Source organism: Arachis hypogaea, chromosome 3 (genome assembly GCF_003086295.3).
Source record: "Arachis hypogaea cultivar Tifrunner chromosome 3, arahy.Tifrunner.gnm2.J5K5, whole genome shotgun sequence".
In the NCBI taxonomy this organism is placed as follows: Eukaryota; Viridiplantae; Streptophyta; class Magnoliopsida; order Fabales; family Fabaceae; genus Arachis; species Arachis hypogaea.
In genome coordinates, this window is record NC_092038.1 from 65,646,524 (window position 1) to 65,662,965 (window position 16,442).

At 36.7% G+C, this 16,442-nt stretch overlaps 1 protein-coding gene across 1 annotated transcript; it reads right to left on the reverse strand.

Annotated features, from left to right (window-relative positions):
- Positions 1-306: 306 nt before the first annotated feature.
- LOC112790774 (phosphatidylinositol 4-kinase gamma 4) lies at positions 307-2,631 on the reverse strand. The gene is made up of 2 exons (XM_025833326.3): positions 1,006-2,631; positions 307-919 (listed from the first exon to the last, which is right to left on the reverse strand). Exons 1-2 carry the CDS (start codon positions 2,332-2,334, stop codon positions 539-541), a joined length of 1,710 nt encoding a protein of 569 aa, XP_025689111.1. The 5' UTR covers positions 2,335-2,631; the 3' UTR covers positions 307-538.
- Between the last annotated feature and the right edge of the window lie 13,811 nt (positions 2,632-16,442).

A 16,442-nucleotide genomic window follows, 5' to 3' on the forward strand; every position in this document is an offset into this window, starting at 1 on the left:
CACCACAATAATTATAGCAATGCTGATGATATTGGAAACCAATAATTGCTATTGGAGCTTTTTTTTACTTTTTTGGATAACATTGCTGTTGGAGCTTGGAGAACCACTTGTTGTATGTATATCTCAGACTTATTGGGTACTTTTCATATTTATGGAGAGATGCAACGGTTTGTATCTTTTCCTTTTTCTTGGATATTAAAAGTGGGCTAAGTCCCATAAATAAAGCTGTGAATTTATGCTTCTAACAATGTATGTACACACATGACAGATCCAATTCATTTTCTAAATCCTAAAATACATGAAAACTTAGCACAATACAAATACATCTTATTCATACCTTAAACTTCCTTTCAATATAGCAAGAGTTAAAAAATAGTTCAGAGAAGTGTGAGGTACAAACAAGAGATTCAGGCCTACGTTCTAGAATACACACAAAGTCATCATCATATTTATATAACTTGAAGTTGATGCTTGAAGTCCATCATGAAATGGACTATTAAATTCATTCACTGAATACATGTACCTATAGAGAGCCTAACTAGTGGTTTGCAAGCTTTTCAAGGCGGGAATCCATGATCTCAGAGATAGTTTTAAGAAATGCGGATTCATCCATGCCAGGAAGCAAGGAATCCTGAGCTTGGCGAATGGTCTCCTCAATTACAGATTCCTTGTTCAGATTTTCTCGGCACATAATGCTTCCAATATCGAAGGGAGTAAGACCTCTTTGAACACCTTTCTTAAGCAACATTGTGGAAATTCGAAGTGTTCTGGCATATTCAATCGGCATATCCCATCCATAATATTTCAAAAGCTCTATATCTTTTTCTGCATCCAAAGAGTTTATATATTCAATTGCATCAGGAGAGTAAGGCTGACGTGCTTGCGGCCAATAAAGCCAATCAAAGGTGCAATCTTCAAACTGTAGAGATTAAGAGACGAATTTGTTATTCAACAGACACACGACATATATATAATAGGAATCAAAAATGGAAATTAAGTGCCTACTTTGGCTGGTAGACAGTAGCCATGATCAATAGGAATGAGCTTAATTTGACCATCAGCTTCTTTTCTGATCAATATATTTCCAGCATGTCTATCTGTATTGGCCAACCTTATGTCGAGCACAGTAATTTTATGCACCTCCTCCACAGGAAAGGCCCTTGGTCCAATGTCCTCACAATTGCCATCATTAGTCATGAACTTCTGTAAGGATCCAATCTTGACATGCTTCAATGAGCAAGCAAACCCATTTGGATGGTGAAATTCTTTATGCAAGCATTGGACAATAACGGTAGGGGGAACACCGGCAAAGCCTATGGCTTCGCCTGTCATAAGGCGCGACCCATTCCTTGGATGATCCAATATGTAAGCTGCAACTTCCCTCAAAGCTCCTTCCCCTACCTTTGTCCCTCTTTTGAGGCCTTCATTATTGGATGAACAAGGTAGCCCTCTTGGGTTGTTGACAGCCATTGGCTCCTCATCCATGGGCTTGAATACTGAAACATATTGGTGTCCTGTTGAATCTTGCATCAAGTAAGTACCTCCTGTTCCCTCCAAGGACCTAATAGGGCTATTTCCTCTCTTCAAACCTTCGTATGTCGTGTTGATCAAATCCCATAGGTAAGGAAAAAGATCCATCTTTGGATTCACAATAACTGGTTCTAGCCAAAAACTAACACCAGCTGGTATCTTTGGCACCTCAATTGACTGCTCTTCCGCTTGTTTGAATTCACCTGCCTCAACCAAAAGTTTTAAATCTTTGCAAACTGGTGTAGTCCTAATCTTAGCTGATTTTTTTATTATCAAATGAATAACATTGCCATCATTTTTGCATAACTCATGAAAGAGTCTCTGATCATCAAGCTTCTCATTATTGCAAAAAATATCTTGATCATCAAAATCGACCAAACCTTCTTCTCCTTTGTTTTTTATTCGTTGCTTAAGGTATCCAACATTTCTATGCCCATCAATATGGAATCGAAATTCTTTGCCACTAACGGTTTTGACAACGATGAAGAGAAGATCGGAGAGACGAAGAACCAAATGAAGAACATTACCATCAGTGACACCATAATCCTTGATAAGTGTATCGTTGCGCGCAAGCTCTCTGCCACTGTAGACAAGCTTCTGGTTCTTGACCACAAAGCCTTTGCAGGTCTGAATCCTCATCTTGACGGAAGCGATGGAATCAGACTCCAAGACCCGGATTGGGGTGACAACACCATCCACCGTGAGATATATAAGAATTGGATCCACAGGGACATGTCCCAGTTGGCTTTCCCAATTGACCGGCTCCTTGGGAATTGAACTCAAAGCATACTCGGTAATTGACATGTTTAAAATGAAAGAGGGAGAAGACAATGCATGCAATTGGAAGTGCAAATATGTGCGTAGGTATGTATCTCTCGAAGAATTGAAATGAAGCAAAACGAGAGTGGATTCTTACCAGAGAGATGGAAAGAACCAAAGGGAAAAGTGAGAGGGAGGAGTTATTAAATGGGAAGGGAACGAGTGGCAAAGAAGAAATGCGAGGAGCATCTCTATGTCTGCTTCTTAGTGAAGGGAAGTCCAATGCTTTCGGCTATTTTTATGTTTATGCAGACAACAACAACATCAAGATGAATATAGAGTAATGTATGCTTGTAATCCTAGTTGTTTTATTATAAATTTCTCACACCACCTCCTCTAATTAATTAATATTTATGGGTGTTACTTATGTATATATTAAACAACATAGAATATTTATTTAAAAAAAAAGTTTATCAACATTAGTCTTTTAAAATTCTTCACTTAACAAAACCTAGCTCTTTCATTAATTAGTAATTTAGTATGCTTAAAATATTATTTTAAAGTTCTTACTATGGAAAACTTTTTATTTATTCTTAAACCAAAAAAATTGCCCAACAGGAAGGAGAGAGACAAGGAGGGAAAAATCGATTAGTTGTGAAATAAAAATTATTTGGTAGATATTATTATGATTAATTTTAGGTGGATATTTATGTGTAATCTTTTTAAAGTTAATATTTAAAAATTGTTAAATAATTTAATATATTTGACTAAATTATTATTTAACGTTTTTCAATTATGAATTCTATATGAAATTAATTGCAGTAAATTTTCATCTTATTTTCAGGATAAAGTATTGTTTTAAATTTTAATATTTTTTATCTAAAATTAAAATTATTTTTAATATGTTTTATTTTTGAAAACATCTATAGTAATACAATTATTTATAAAATAACTTTTTCTAATCTAATAAAACTAAAATTAAAATACATATATATATATATATATATATATATATATATATATATATCTTCCCTCCATCACCAACACCCCAAGTATACACTTTTCACCTTATAAACCTTATTTGTCCACTTGACCGTGTCGGACCAAAAAAAAATTAGTAATATGAATAAAAATATAAAAATAAAATTTAAATATAGACATATTTTAATTTGTAGAAAAAAATAAAAAATTTTACATACAAAAAATATAGCGCACGAATATTTTCCTTATTTACAATGTCCGTATGTCGAACATATTTTGAATACGACACTCGTTAACACTCATTCAACATGCGTCTTTTTTATATCCAAGCGTGTCTTAATTAAAAAATAAAAAATTCTTTTTTAGACACGCTTAGATACACCTAAATCCTATCACATGTCAGCGTGTCCACTCTTATTCTCAACATGTATTCTTGAAATGAGTTTAAAAATAGTATATATTATTAATTATTACAATAAAAAATATTTTAAATACTTTAAATAATTAAAAAAAGATATTAATAATAATTAAAAAATTCATTTATATTTTAATATTAATAAAATACTAAAATTTTATAGCAATTTATCTAAAACGTACTTTATATTTTATATATATACCGTGTCTCCATATCTTTTAAAAATTTTAAATATGTATGTCTGCATGTCTTGTGCCGTGTCGGGTCGTGTCGTGTCCCGTGTCTATGTCAATGTTTGTGTATCATATTACATAAATATATCTAAAGACACTATATATAATAGGAAGAATTTCAAGTATATCAGACACACTAGTATTCCAGTAATTTTAACTGTTCATCTCCATTATAAAAAAAATATATAATATATATTAATTAAAATCCACAGTTAAGATTACTGGAACACCGGTATTCCAGGTACATTTAAAAACTTTCCTATATAATAAATTGATTGGTTTGTAAAAATAATATTGATCTAAAATAATAAAAAATAATTTGTAATTATTCTTTTGTTATTTTTAACATAATTAAATATTAACATATACATATTATTCATTATCTCATTCAATTATAAAATTTATTATTATAATATTCATGGTATAAATAATTTTTTTAACTAAAACAACTATTATATACAAGACTTTTTAAATAAAGAATATTATCTGAACTAACTTTGAAAAATCATTAATAATTTTAGTTATATTTAGAAAACTGAGATTCGATTTAGTTATTAACTAATTAGCTAGTGTCACAGGGTTAATTATTACCATTTATTATTTTTTTATTGAGTTGGTTTATTTATTTATTTATTTATAGTTTATTTTAGAACAAATTTAACATTATAATTATTATGATATATTATATTTAACAAAATAATTTCTTTTAACATAAAATTGAAGAAAATAATTTATTTTTTATTTTAAAAACTATGTATTATTCTTTTAAAATGGTTATGGGAACAGTAGGGATAAAAACAAGCCAGTAATAAAGTATATTGGCCTTAATCTGATCTGTAGTTTGGTATAGACTTTTTAATGAGTACTGAACCTGTCTGTTGTTAAATCTGACCTGACTTGAAGCTTGTCAATAGGCCTATTTTTTTAATAATAATTAAATTTAAGATATAATTTATTTTTTTAAAATTATAAAATATAAAATAACAAATTTATAAATAATGTTGATACAAAATACACATATATAACTAAAAAGACAAATGACTGAGTAGATAAAGGTATTTTCATAGAATACAAGACTCAAGTTCAAATCCTTCCAATAGTACTTTTACTAGTATAATAAAACTCTCTATATATATTTTTATGGATTCAACTAGTTCAATAGTAGTTCAATCAAAATAATTATTTTATAACAAAATAATAAATAAAATATAAATAAATACACTAAAATATAATTATAGTCTAATATAAACTTTAAAATATCATCCAAATTTAAAACACTAAACAAAAACCAAAATCATATAATCTTTTAATTAAGAGTACAGATTTTTTTTAAGGTAAAAATTTTTATCAAACAAATTATTATGCATAATACAAATATTTTCTATAAATTTAATAAAAATTTTACTTTTTAGTCAATTATATTCTTCATTAAAAAATTTATAAAATAATTGTAAAAAAACATTAATTATTGTCATGAATTCCGGCATAGCCTTGGCCGAGTTAAGAAAGTATATATAGAGTAATGTTATGATGTGTTTATTATTTGATAACAAAACTAAGTTTTTGTTCTAAATATTAGTAATTTCCCACGAAAAAAACTAAATAATCCTAATAAAGTCAGCTCATAAAAACATAAAAAAATTGTTGGGCCCAAATAAAGAGCCCATGTACACATAAGAAAAGAACAAAAGTAATCCTGATATCTATTTCTAGGCCCTGTTTACTAACAAAAAAGAAACTAATCCTGATATCATGACAAAACCACCAAATATATAACTAAATGACTATATCACATCTCAAATTCTAATCTCTCTAGACCAAAAAAAAAAAAAAATCTCAACTCTTCTCCAAATGAGCAACAGCGGCGCACAACACGTTTATCTACAAGAGCAGTTTCTTACTTTTTTTCCTCAATTCATCTTGAAGTTCCCGTTCAAAAAAAAAAAAAAAGACTTCAAGTCAAAATCTCAAAATCAAAATAAAAACTTTCTCTCTCAGATTTTTCCCTAAATCTTGATCCTGTCTTCTCAAATCCAATAATAACAACAAACTTGGGTGAAGGAGTATGTTAGTACGGCATCTATATCTGTCCTGGTTAATAGATCACCATCCAAGCCGTTCAAAATGGAGAGGGGACTAAGACAAGGAGATCCACTTTCTCCTCTTCTGTTTGTGCTTGTCGTTGATGTGTTGTATAGGATGTTGGGGGAGGCCTTGAGGAATGGGCGCATTACGCCATTACTGGTAGGGAGGGATCATGTTGAATTGTCACATCTCCAATTTGCAGATGATACTATCTTGTTTTGCCCTCCGGAGACAGGAACAATTGCGAACTATAAGCGGTTGCTATGTTGTTTCAAGTTGATGTCTGGCTTGAGCATCAATTTTGATAAGTCGAACCTGATCCCGGTTAACTGTGACCAGGAGTAGGTGGAGCATGTGTGTGGCCTACTGGGGTGTAAGCAAGCCGGTTTACCTGTTAGATACCTCGGAATTTCGTTGGGAGCAAATCCGTGGTTAGTGAAGACTTGGAAGTTGGTCATAGACAAGGTGGAAGAGAAGCTCAACTTATGGAAAGCGAAGGTTCTAAACAAAGCAGGTAAGCTAGTTCTCATCAAGTCAGTGTTGAATAGCTTACCGATCTATTACCTTAGTCTGTACAAGATGCCAAAAGCGGTCGCTAACAAGTTGATTGAACTACAAAGGAGATTTATGTGGTGTAAGGAGGATGGTAACTGTGGTATGCCTCTAGTAAAGTGGAAAGTGGTTCAGGCTCCAAAAAAGGCTGGCGGCTTAGGGGTCGGAGATGTAGTGCTCAAGAACACATCGCTTTTGTTTAAATGGTGGTGGCGATTTTCAAAGGAGGATTGCCCATTGTGGAAGAAGATTGTTTGCTCTTGTAATAATCTAAATCCTAATATTATGCTATCTAGTCAGATTTTACCAGTGAAGGGAGGTCCGTGGAAAGACATCTGTCAATTGAATATAACAGACCAACAGGTGAAAGCAAAACTTTTTAATGGCCTGGCAATGGAAGTAGGGAATGGAAGACGAACTCTGTTTTGGGAAGAAAACTGGGTACAAGGTGGCCCTCTGAAAGTACTTTTTTCCAAGGCTCTTCTCTATTTCAAACCAACAAGGATCTGTGATTGGGGACTGTGGGTTCTGGGATGGGTTAGAGTAGATTTGGAATTTTCAGTGGAGGAGAGAGTTGTTCCAATGGGAGTTGAAATTGGTCCATCAACTTCATGAGAGGTTAAGGCCGGTGAATCTATCAGCTAGTAGAGAGGATAATATTGTGTGGAAATATGATAATAAAGGTATTTTTTCTACTAACTCTTTTATGCAGGTATTGTAATCGGAGACTCTTTCGGAAGAGATTACGAGTTACAGTTTCACTAGTTCAATTTGGAAAGGATTCGTACCTCCCAGGATTGAGCCTTTTGGTTGGTTTGTTCTGATAGGCAGGGTGAATACTAAAGAACGGTTGAGCAGACTAGGCGTTATTCATCAGAATGACAATCTTCGTGTCTTGTGTAAAAGGAGATGGAATTTGTTCACCATTTGTTTCTTTCGTGTGAGTTTACGTGGCAGGTGTGGTGTGCTTGGTTGAGATATTTAGATAGACTGTGGGCCCTCCCAGAAACCATGAGAGGATAGTTTGAGAGTTGGATTGGTATCTATACTAGTAGAAAGGAACAGAAGATGTTGCTGACTGGATTCTTTGCCGTAATCTGAAATATCTGGTTGGAATGAAATGACAGAATTTTTAACAACAGAAAAATAGGTGTTGGACTGGTTTTCACCCTTTTAGTTGTTGATGGCAATGCCGGAGATAACAGCGGGTTTGATCTTTTTTTCTTTCTTTTTGTTATTTTATTGCTCCACTCTAGTGTGTTGTGCTTTCTTTGTTTCAAAAAAAAAAAAAATAACAACAAACTTCAGCTATGGCACAATACTGTTATTGATATTAAACAAAAGGAATTTCTTTTTCCTTTTCCCAACATTTTTTCTTCCTTCTTTAAAAGTGTGTTCACAAAATGGTAAATTTTTTTATATTGTTTTTGCTTGTTTTTGTGTTATATTCATGTTTCTAACATCCTAGTAGACTTGGAGTCATCATCATCATGTTCATTTTAATCCCATCATAATTCATCATCGTGCTTTGAAGCTGTTTTTAAAGAGAATTTTGTTTTATTTTTTTTTCCAAAAACCGAACGAGTCCTAAGTTCAATCTGACCGACTGATTTCTGATCAGTTTAACTGTTTAAAGATGATTTTCATATTAGCAATTATGATGTATGAACTACACCGCATATTTATTCGGTTCGCAGTCTCATTAGTTTAATCAGTCAATTCGATCTGATTTTTAGAATATTATATTTACCTGAATCATTATTAAATGCTTATTTTTAATGAATTTACACTATATATGCTAAAGTAATTTTGTTATAAATACTTATTAATAACTTGTCATTCAATTACATTAGTATAAGTGTTATAATTTATACTGAGCCTAATAATTTTTACTTCTACCTGAATTTGTCTCTGAGACCACTTCAGCTCTATCATCAACAACATCAATCATCTCCTCTCATCTCGTTATCGTTGCCACTTTTCCATTGTAACTACCATTCATCCCATCTCTAACCCACATGGCTTCCCACACATCACTGAAAATTAAAGAGGAGCAACATCACTCAACACTTGTCTTCTTCAATTTATTTCTCCCAACACCTCCAGGTTTTGGCCATGGCTACCTCCATCAACAACATCCACTAAAGTTGGAATTAATAAACTGAGTATATCAATTACCAAGAACACCACTAAAATATCATTTTTAAACTCACCCAACATATATAAATTTACAAGAAGCACGACTCCATGTGCATAATTATGTTTTTTCTGTCCCCTTCAACAGCATAGAAACTCCACTCGTTCAAAATTTTTTTTATCACATTTATCCATAAACCTTTGCAGCCTCCGTTCATCCATCTTCGACGGGCTACGGTCATACCATCTTTCTAATGACACCACATACTATCAAATTACATTCACACCCCTTGTATGTTATCAATTTTCATAAATAGATATGTTGTAAAAAAAAATCTTTTTTTACCATACTTAACATCATTAACACTTTAGAGGGGGCAATGGCATTTAGTGTCCTAGAGTGGGCAGTGACATTTTAGTTTGTATCCTTTATTGGCGCTCCAGTTGGGTGTTTAGCGCCTAGGGGAGTTGCTGTCAGCTTTTTCCTTTTTACTCCAAATTCTGTTAAATTGCTTCGAATTTCACCTAAAATCATAAAAATACTAAAACAACTCAAAGTAGCATCCAAGGAGGATTTTGCACTAAAATACTATGAAATTAAATAAAATCTAATAAAAATAACTAGAAAATAAAGGAAAAAGTGTACAATATGCTCACGCATCACAACACCTAACTTAACTGTTGCTTGTCTTCAAGCAACCAAAAACAGTGTAAGACCAAGAGGAGAAGATGTCTGAGACTTGAGTTGTCATTTAAGCTCAGGTCTAGTTACTGAATGGAGCTAATGACACTAATTCTGAATAGTTTCGGCATCTCACTATCCTTTGAAACTCAGAAATATTAGTGTCCTTCAAAACTAGAACTTGGATGATATTATAGATTCTCTTCTTTAGGCTCCAATAAATTCTTGATCACAGCTTTTTCTTTCTTTTACTTGGTGCTTTGTACTTTGAGCCTAGCTGTGACTCTAAGTGTTTTGTCTTCAAGCTTAACTCGAAACAAAAACACCACAAGCACATAACTGGGGAACTCCTTGAGTTCTAATTTTTCTTTCCATTTCTCCTAGACAGTGGTGCTCAGAGCCTTAGGCATACTCTGTAATAGCAATTGGTCACGACTTTAAGTGTTCAGTCTCAATGGTTACTTGACACTTTCACGTCAGAAGCATATGGTTAGGAAAAACTATTCTTTTGAGCTTTAGATAAGTTTTGACCCTCCTAACCATTAATGCTCAAAGTCTTTGACCTTTTCCTTTATTTTTCTTTTCTTGTCAATTCTTTTTACTGTTTATTTTACTTCAAGAATCAATCTTTTTCTTATTTCAATGAATCGATAATACTTTTCTAAGTTTCTGTTCCTCAAGAACCAATATTCTCAACTCCAATATCAAATATGCATAGTTAATTCATACATTCAGAAATAGGGATAGTGCCACCACATCAAAGTGACTAGAAAACTTATTATATATAACTCAAAATCTCATGCATTTCACTATTTCTTTCTCTTTTGATAATTCTTTAAGCTTAGTGAGTAATACATGAAACATCTTTTTAAAATAAACGTAAAATACTTAAAATAAACAACTAAACTAGAAAGCGAGAAAATCCTACTAGTGATCATGTAAACTTAGAATAAAAAATAGAAAATAGAATGAAATACTGAAAAACAGAAATAAGATAAGGGAGAGAAAAATAAAACTCAACCACCTTAGTCATGGTGGCTGCTACTCCCTCTGGGGAATTCTTTCTGGCACTTTAGCTTTTCTATGTCGCGCCCATGCCTCCTCTGCTCTTCCATCAACTGGTGGAGGAGAGCAGAGTGATCCTGATGCTCTATCCTCAGCTGATCTACAGATGATGTTAGCTCCCCTATGGATGTGGTCAACTGGTCCCAGTAGTCATGAAGGGAGGGGGAGGAGAATAGATTCCCTGAGGCATCTCAAGAAGATCATGTGGAAGCGTTAGAAATGGCTCCTGCTGTGGTCTATACCCAAGCTCTCTAGCGTGAACATGCTCCATACCCTTATTTGTGATCGGTCTCTCAATGTCGATCGGGGTATCTCCACCAATGTGAGCTCTAGCTGCTGCACACAGGAGATAGATGAGGTGAGGAAAAGCCAGTCTCGTAGTGGTGGAGGACCTGTCAACTATCCTGTAAAACTTCTGAAGGATTACCTCATGCACCTCCACCTTGTTGCCGAGCATGATGTAGTGAATCATCACTGCTTGCTCGACTGTAACCTCAGAACAACTACTCATAGGGATGATGGAGCGTTGGATGAACTCCAACCATCCTTAGCAACTGGCTTGAGGTCATGCCTAACCAGCTGGTACGGCTAACCTCTAGAATTCCTTATCCACTGAGCTCTGAGGAGGCAAATGTCAGCAAGAACTCAATCCAACCTCTGGATAGTGTTGACCCTCCGAGCGTATGAAATAGGGTCCTCTCCGAATGGTGGTAAATGCAATGCCACTGTCACACTCTCCGGACTGAGATCCATGATATGCCCTCTGACCATGGTGCGCCAGTTCTTCGGCTCTGGGTTCACACTACTGACATGCTTGTATGTCACCCAAGCATTGGTGTAGAACTCCCGCACTATAAATGCTCCAACCTCAATTACGGGGTTGGCTAGAACTTTCCAACCCCATCTCAGAATCTGGTACTGGATCTCTGGGTACTCATCTAGCTTTATATTGAATCTGACCTTGGGAATCATCTTCTTCTTGTGTACCATCTCATAAAAGTGGTCCTCATGTGCCTTGGATGTGAACTGGGTGAAGTCCCATGGATTGGAGGTGGGAGCCTTCTTTTTCTCTTTCTTGAGGTAGATTCTCGGGTCATGGGTGCCATGGAGATAGTAAAATAAAGAAAAAGTGGGGTGCCCAATGCCAAAATTAAAAGGTTTGCTCGTCCCCGAGCAAAGAAAGAAAAGAAAGTAAGCAAAGGAAAATCAAAGAAAAATAAAAGAGATAGAGGAGAATGGAGAAGGGAAGGCTTTGATCTTGGCTAAGAAAAAAGGGAAAAAAAGGAAGAAGGGGAGTGTGTATGGTGAAGTGTAAGTAAGAAGGAGAGAGTAATGGGAGGTGTGGTGAAAGTGGAAGAGGAGTGGGGTATTTATAGGTGGGAAAGGGAGAGGTTCGGTTATGGGGTATGGGTGGAAAGAAAATCGAATTTGAATTTTGGGTTGTTGGGAGGAGAGATTGATGGGATAGATGAGAGTGGATTGGGTGGAGTGGGGGTGAGTTGAGAGAATCAAGGAAAGTGATGGGTGATAGGATGGATGTATATGGATGGAAAAGTGCGTAAGGAGGAGAGAGAATGGATAAGTTTGAATGGATAAAGTGGTTGGGAGTTGAGGTTTATCCAATGGCCAAAACCTCCTCTTGAAATTCGAAATCTTCTCTCTGGTCGTCAGCGTTTAACACTGGCAGGGGATCAACCTCTATTTTTTTTTGTATGGGGATGAGCACCCCTAGCGCTAAACGCCAGAGCTGGCATTTAGCGCTCCAAGGGAGGGTGCTAAAAATACTTGAAAATGCTCAAATTGGGCGTTAAATGCCCAATGCTCCTACTCCCTCTTTGGCGCTAAACGCCCTCTCTGGCGTTTAGCGCCCCCAAATGGTTTTCTCCAGGGTGTTCTGTATTTTTGTCTAAGTCTTCCTGTCCCTATTCTAAGTGTTGTACATGATCACAAATATTAGAAAACCTAGAAAAACTCTAAAGATCAATAAAACATAAAATGAAATCAAGCTAAAATAAAATTGAAATAAAATAGAAGTAAACTAAGGATACTTATGGTTGGGTTGCCTACTAATAAGCACTTCTTTACTGTCACTAGCTTGACGGACAGCTCCTCTAAGGAGGAGGATCATAGGGGCTCAGATTTTCATCCCTCATTGTGAAATTCTTTCCCGTTCTCTGATTAATCAGCTCAACATGCTCCAGAGACAGGATCTTATTTACAGTATATGGTATTACTGGACTTCTAGTGAACACCACCTTCATGCCAGGTGAGAAGTCCTCAGTAGGAATCTTCTTGTTTCTCCTAGGTACCTTTTTCTTGGGACCTCCTCCATCTTCAGTGGGTAGTGAATGCCCGACACCAAACTTAGGTTTGATGTCAGGGGATATTGTATAGCTTTCCACCAAGTGAGAAGGCTTAAGCACTGAGCTCTGTATGTAGGTACCTGATGACTTGCATCATCTACCCTTCTTTCTTGCATAAAGAGGACCATAAAAGAGCATAAATCTCATTTGATCATTACAATTCATGCATTATTTGATGAATATTGTGGTACATTGCTTTGAGATGAGTTGTGCTAAATTTCACATGAAAAAGACATCAAAAGGGGATGAAAAAAACAAAAATAAGCTAGACATGTGAAGTGGGCGTGCCACTTAGAGCAAGCGCCACAAAAATGAACTAGCGTGCCACGCCAGGAGCTGGGCGTGGCACGCCAGTACTAAATTCCAGAGGAGGATTCTCAAGCATTCACATGGGCGTGGCACTCCAGGAACTGGGCGTATCACGCTAGTACAAAGTTCCAGAGAGCAACAATGGAGGATACTAAAAGGGGCGTGGCACGTCAAGTTGGGCGTGGCACGCCTGAACCATCACCTTCTATAGGCGTGCCACTTGGTATCGAAGGCGTGGCACGCCAGCATCAAAAAGTCACTTAGGTGTGCCACTTGAGGAACCAAGCGTGGCAGGCCGAGCTTGAGGAATCCACAAATGAATGGGCGTGCGACGTGAGCAGAATGGCGTGGCATGCTGGTACAAAATCCCAGAGAGGGGGGCTGAAGGCCAATGAAGTCTGGGCGTGCCACTTGAGGTCAAAGGCGTGGCACGCCAGGCTCTCAATCTCACTTAGGCGTGCCACTTGAGCGACCAGGCGTGGCACGCCAATGCACAAAGAGGCCAATGCAAGGACTGGGCGTGCCACTTGGTATCAAAGGCGTGGCACGCCAGTCCAAGAATCTCACTATGGCGTGCCACTTGAAGTGCTGGGCATGGCACGCCAGCTACTGGAACCAAGGCAAGATCATGGGCGTGGCATGCTGGTACAAGTTTCCAGAAGAGGATGAAGGAGGCCAAACACATGGGTGTGCCACTTGGCATCGAGGGCATGGCACGCCATCCACTATTCCTCACTTAGACGTGCCACTTGAACCCCAGGTGTGGCACGCCAGTGTCATTTAGGAAGCAAAAGCCATTGGGGCGTGCCACTTGAGTTCGTGGCATGGCACGCCAAATAGAAGAATCACTAGCTTACAAAGGCCGTGGAACGCTAGACCCTGGGCGTGCCATGCTAGTTCAACTTTCCAAAGAGCTTGATCAAGCGTGCAGCAAGGGTGTGGCACGCCAGACCCTGGGCGTGCCATGCTAGTTCAAGTCCCTAGAGGCAAGAAGAAGAGGAAAAAAGGCTAGGGCGTGCCACTTGAGCTCGAAGGTGTGGCACGCCAGGGATGTTATTGAAGAGGAGCGTGCCACTTGAGGGACTGAGCGTGGCACGCCAAGCCATAATTGGAGGAGCACATGACACGCCACTGAAGCGCTAGCCACATGCCAGCTGGGAAGTCACGCTTATTGAGTTTCTTTTCCCTCCAAATTGTAATGTTCCTTTTTCACTTTTGTAATTCTTTTATTTTGAGAGCTAGGAGTAGTATAAATACCCCAAGAAGTACTGAAAAGGGGGTTAAGTAGTTAGAGAGCTAAGTTTTAGATCCACTTTTACACTTCATCATCGTCTTTACTTTTGAGTACTTTCCTTTGAGCTATGAGTAGCTAAATTCCCTCTCATTGAGAGAGGGAGATCTGTTGTACTTGATGGATTGATGATAGTGAAATTCTTATTCTCTTCATCTTCTCCTTGATTTGCTAGAAGGAATTTTGTTTTCCATGCTTAGCGTTCAATTATCTTGGATAAGAGATTGAATGCAAATATGGGTTTCATGGGAACCTTGGAAAAGGAAACATGAAACCATGCTTGAAATTCCTTCTCACACTTGAGTAGGATCTGAGTTTTGGTGTTTGGATATGGTGACATATAATCCTCCCTCTACTTGGACCTATGATGATGTGTGGTATAATCAAGGACCAAGCATATCTCTCTTCATGAACAATTAGACCAAAGAACTAGCTATTGATCAAGATTTGAGAGATTGAGTCACCAAGGGATTGGGGCTCAATCAATCATGATTGCCAAGAGGTCAATGAGTTGCATGATTGAAGAGGATATAAGCTGGAATTAATCCAAAGAGACAACATCTCCTGATCTCAATGAATTTCCCCATTCTTATCTACCACTTTCTTTATAGCTTGCTTTTACATTCTGCAATTCCCTATTCCCATGTACAATTAAGTCATTTATGATTCTGCACTTTACAATTCTACCATTTATAATTCCACAATTACCATCTATCTGTCCCCCTTGACTAATTCATCAATTAATTAAAACTGCTCAAATTTACCAATCTCTGTGGATACGATCCCACTCCACTGTGGGTTATTACTTGATGATAATTTTGGTGTGCTTGCCAAAGAACGGATTCATCATTATATGTGGGTGAATCCAAAATCTCATCAAGTTTTATGGCGCCATTGCTGGGGATTGGTTTAAATTTGATGGTGATTAAATTGATTGGAGAGCTAGATTAAGCAATTTAATTTCCTTGTTATTTTATATTTTTTAGTGCTCCTTTATTTTTCGTCTTTATTCTGATTTCTATCTTTTTTTTAGATTATTTTAGTTACCCTTTGTCCATATTTCCATCCTTCTAACTGTTTGATTAATTGCATCAACAAATCTAACCACTAATCTCAATATTTTTTTTACTTCACTTATTCTCTGCTGGTCAATTGCTAAGTGTATGATAGGTAGAAGAGGAGGAACTGTATCTCCCTTCGATAGTGAACCTGAGAGGACCTTCCTTAGATTCAGGAGGAAAGCAAGAGTCAAAGGCATAGTTGGAGAAGAAGTGGAGGAAGATCTAGAAACCACTATGGAGGAAGAAGCACATAACCATGTTGGAGAGGAAGCTGGCAATTATGTTGGGCAAGAAAGGAGAGTCTTAGGCTCCTATATCAACCCAAATCCAGGAAACTGTGGCAGTAGCATCCTAAAGCCAACAATCCATGCCAATAACTTTGAGTTGAAACCTCAACTCATCACACTTGTCCAGAATAATTGTTCATATGGAGGAGGTGCCCAGGAGGACCCAAACCAACATCTCAATACATTCTTGAGGATCTGTGATACTGTAAAGACCAATGATGTACATCTGGATACCTATAAGATACTTTTGTTTCCTTTCTCACTTAGAGACAAGGCAACAAAGTGGTTGGAAGCATTTTCCAAGGAGAGCTTAACCACATGGGATGATGTTGTAAACAGATTCCTTGCAAGATTTTACCCTCCACAAAGAATCAACATACTAAGAGCTGAGGTGCAAACTTTCAGAGAACAGGATGGTGAAACACTCTATAAGGCCTGGGAGAGATTCAAAGATTTGACAAGAAGATGCCCACCAAAAATGTTCAATGAGTGGGTACAACTACACATCTTCTATGAAGGGTTGTCCCATGAATCAAAGAAGGATGTGGATCATTCTTCAGGAGGCTCACTCAACAAGAAGAAAACCATTGAAGAAGGCATAGATGTCATCGAGACTGTAGCTGAAAATGAATATTTCTATGCTTCAGAAAGAACTCAGAAGAAAGGAGTGCTAGAACTCAATTCTGTGGATGC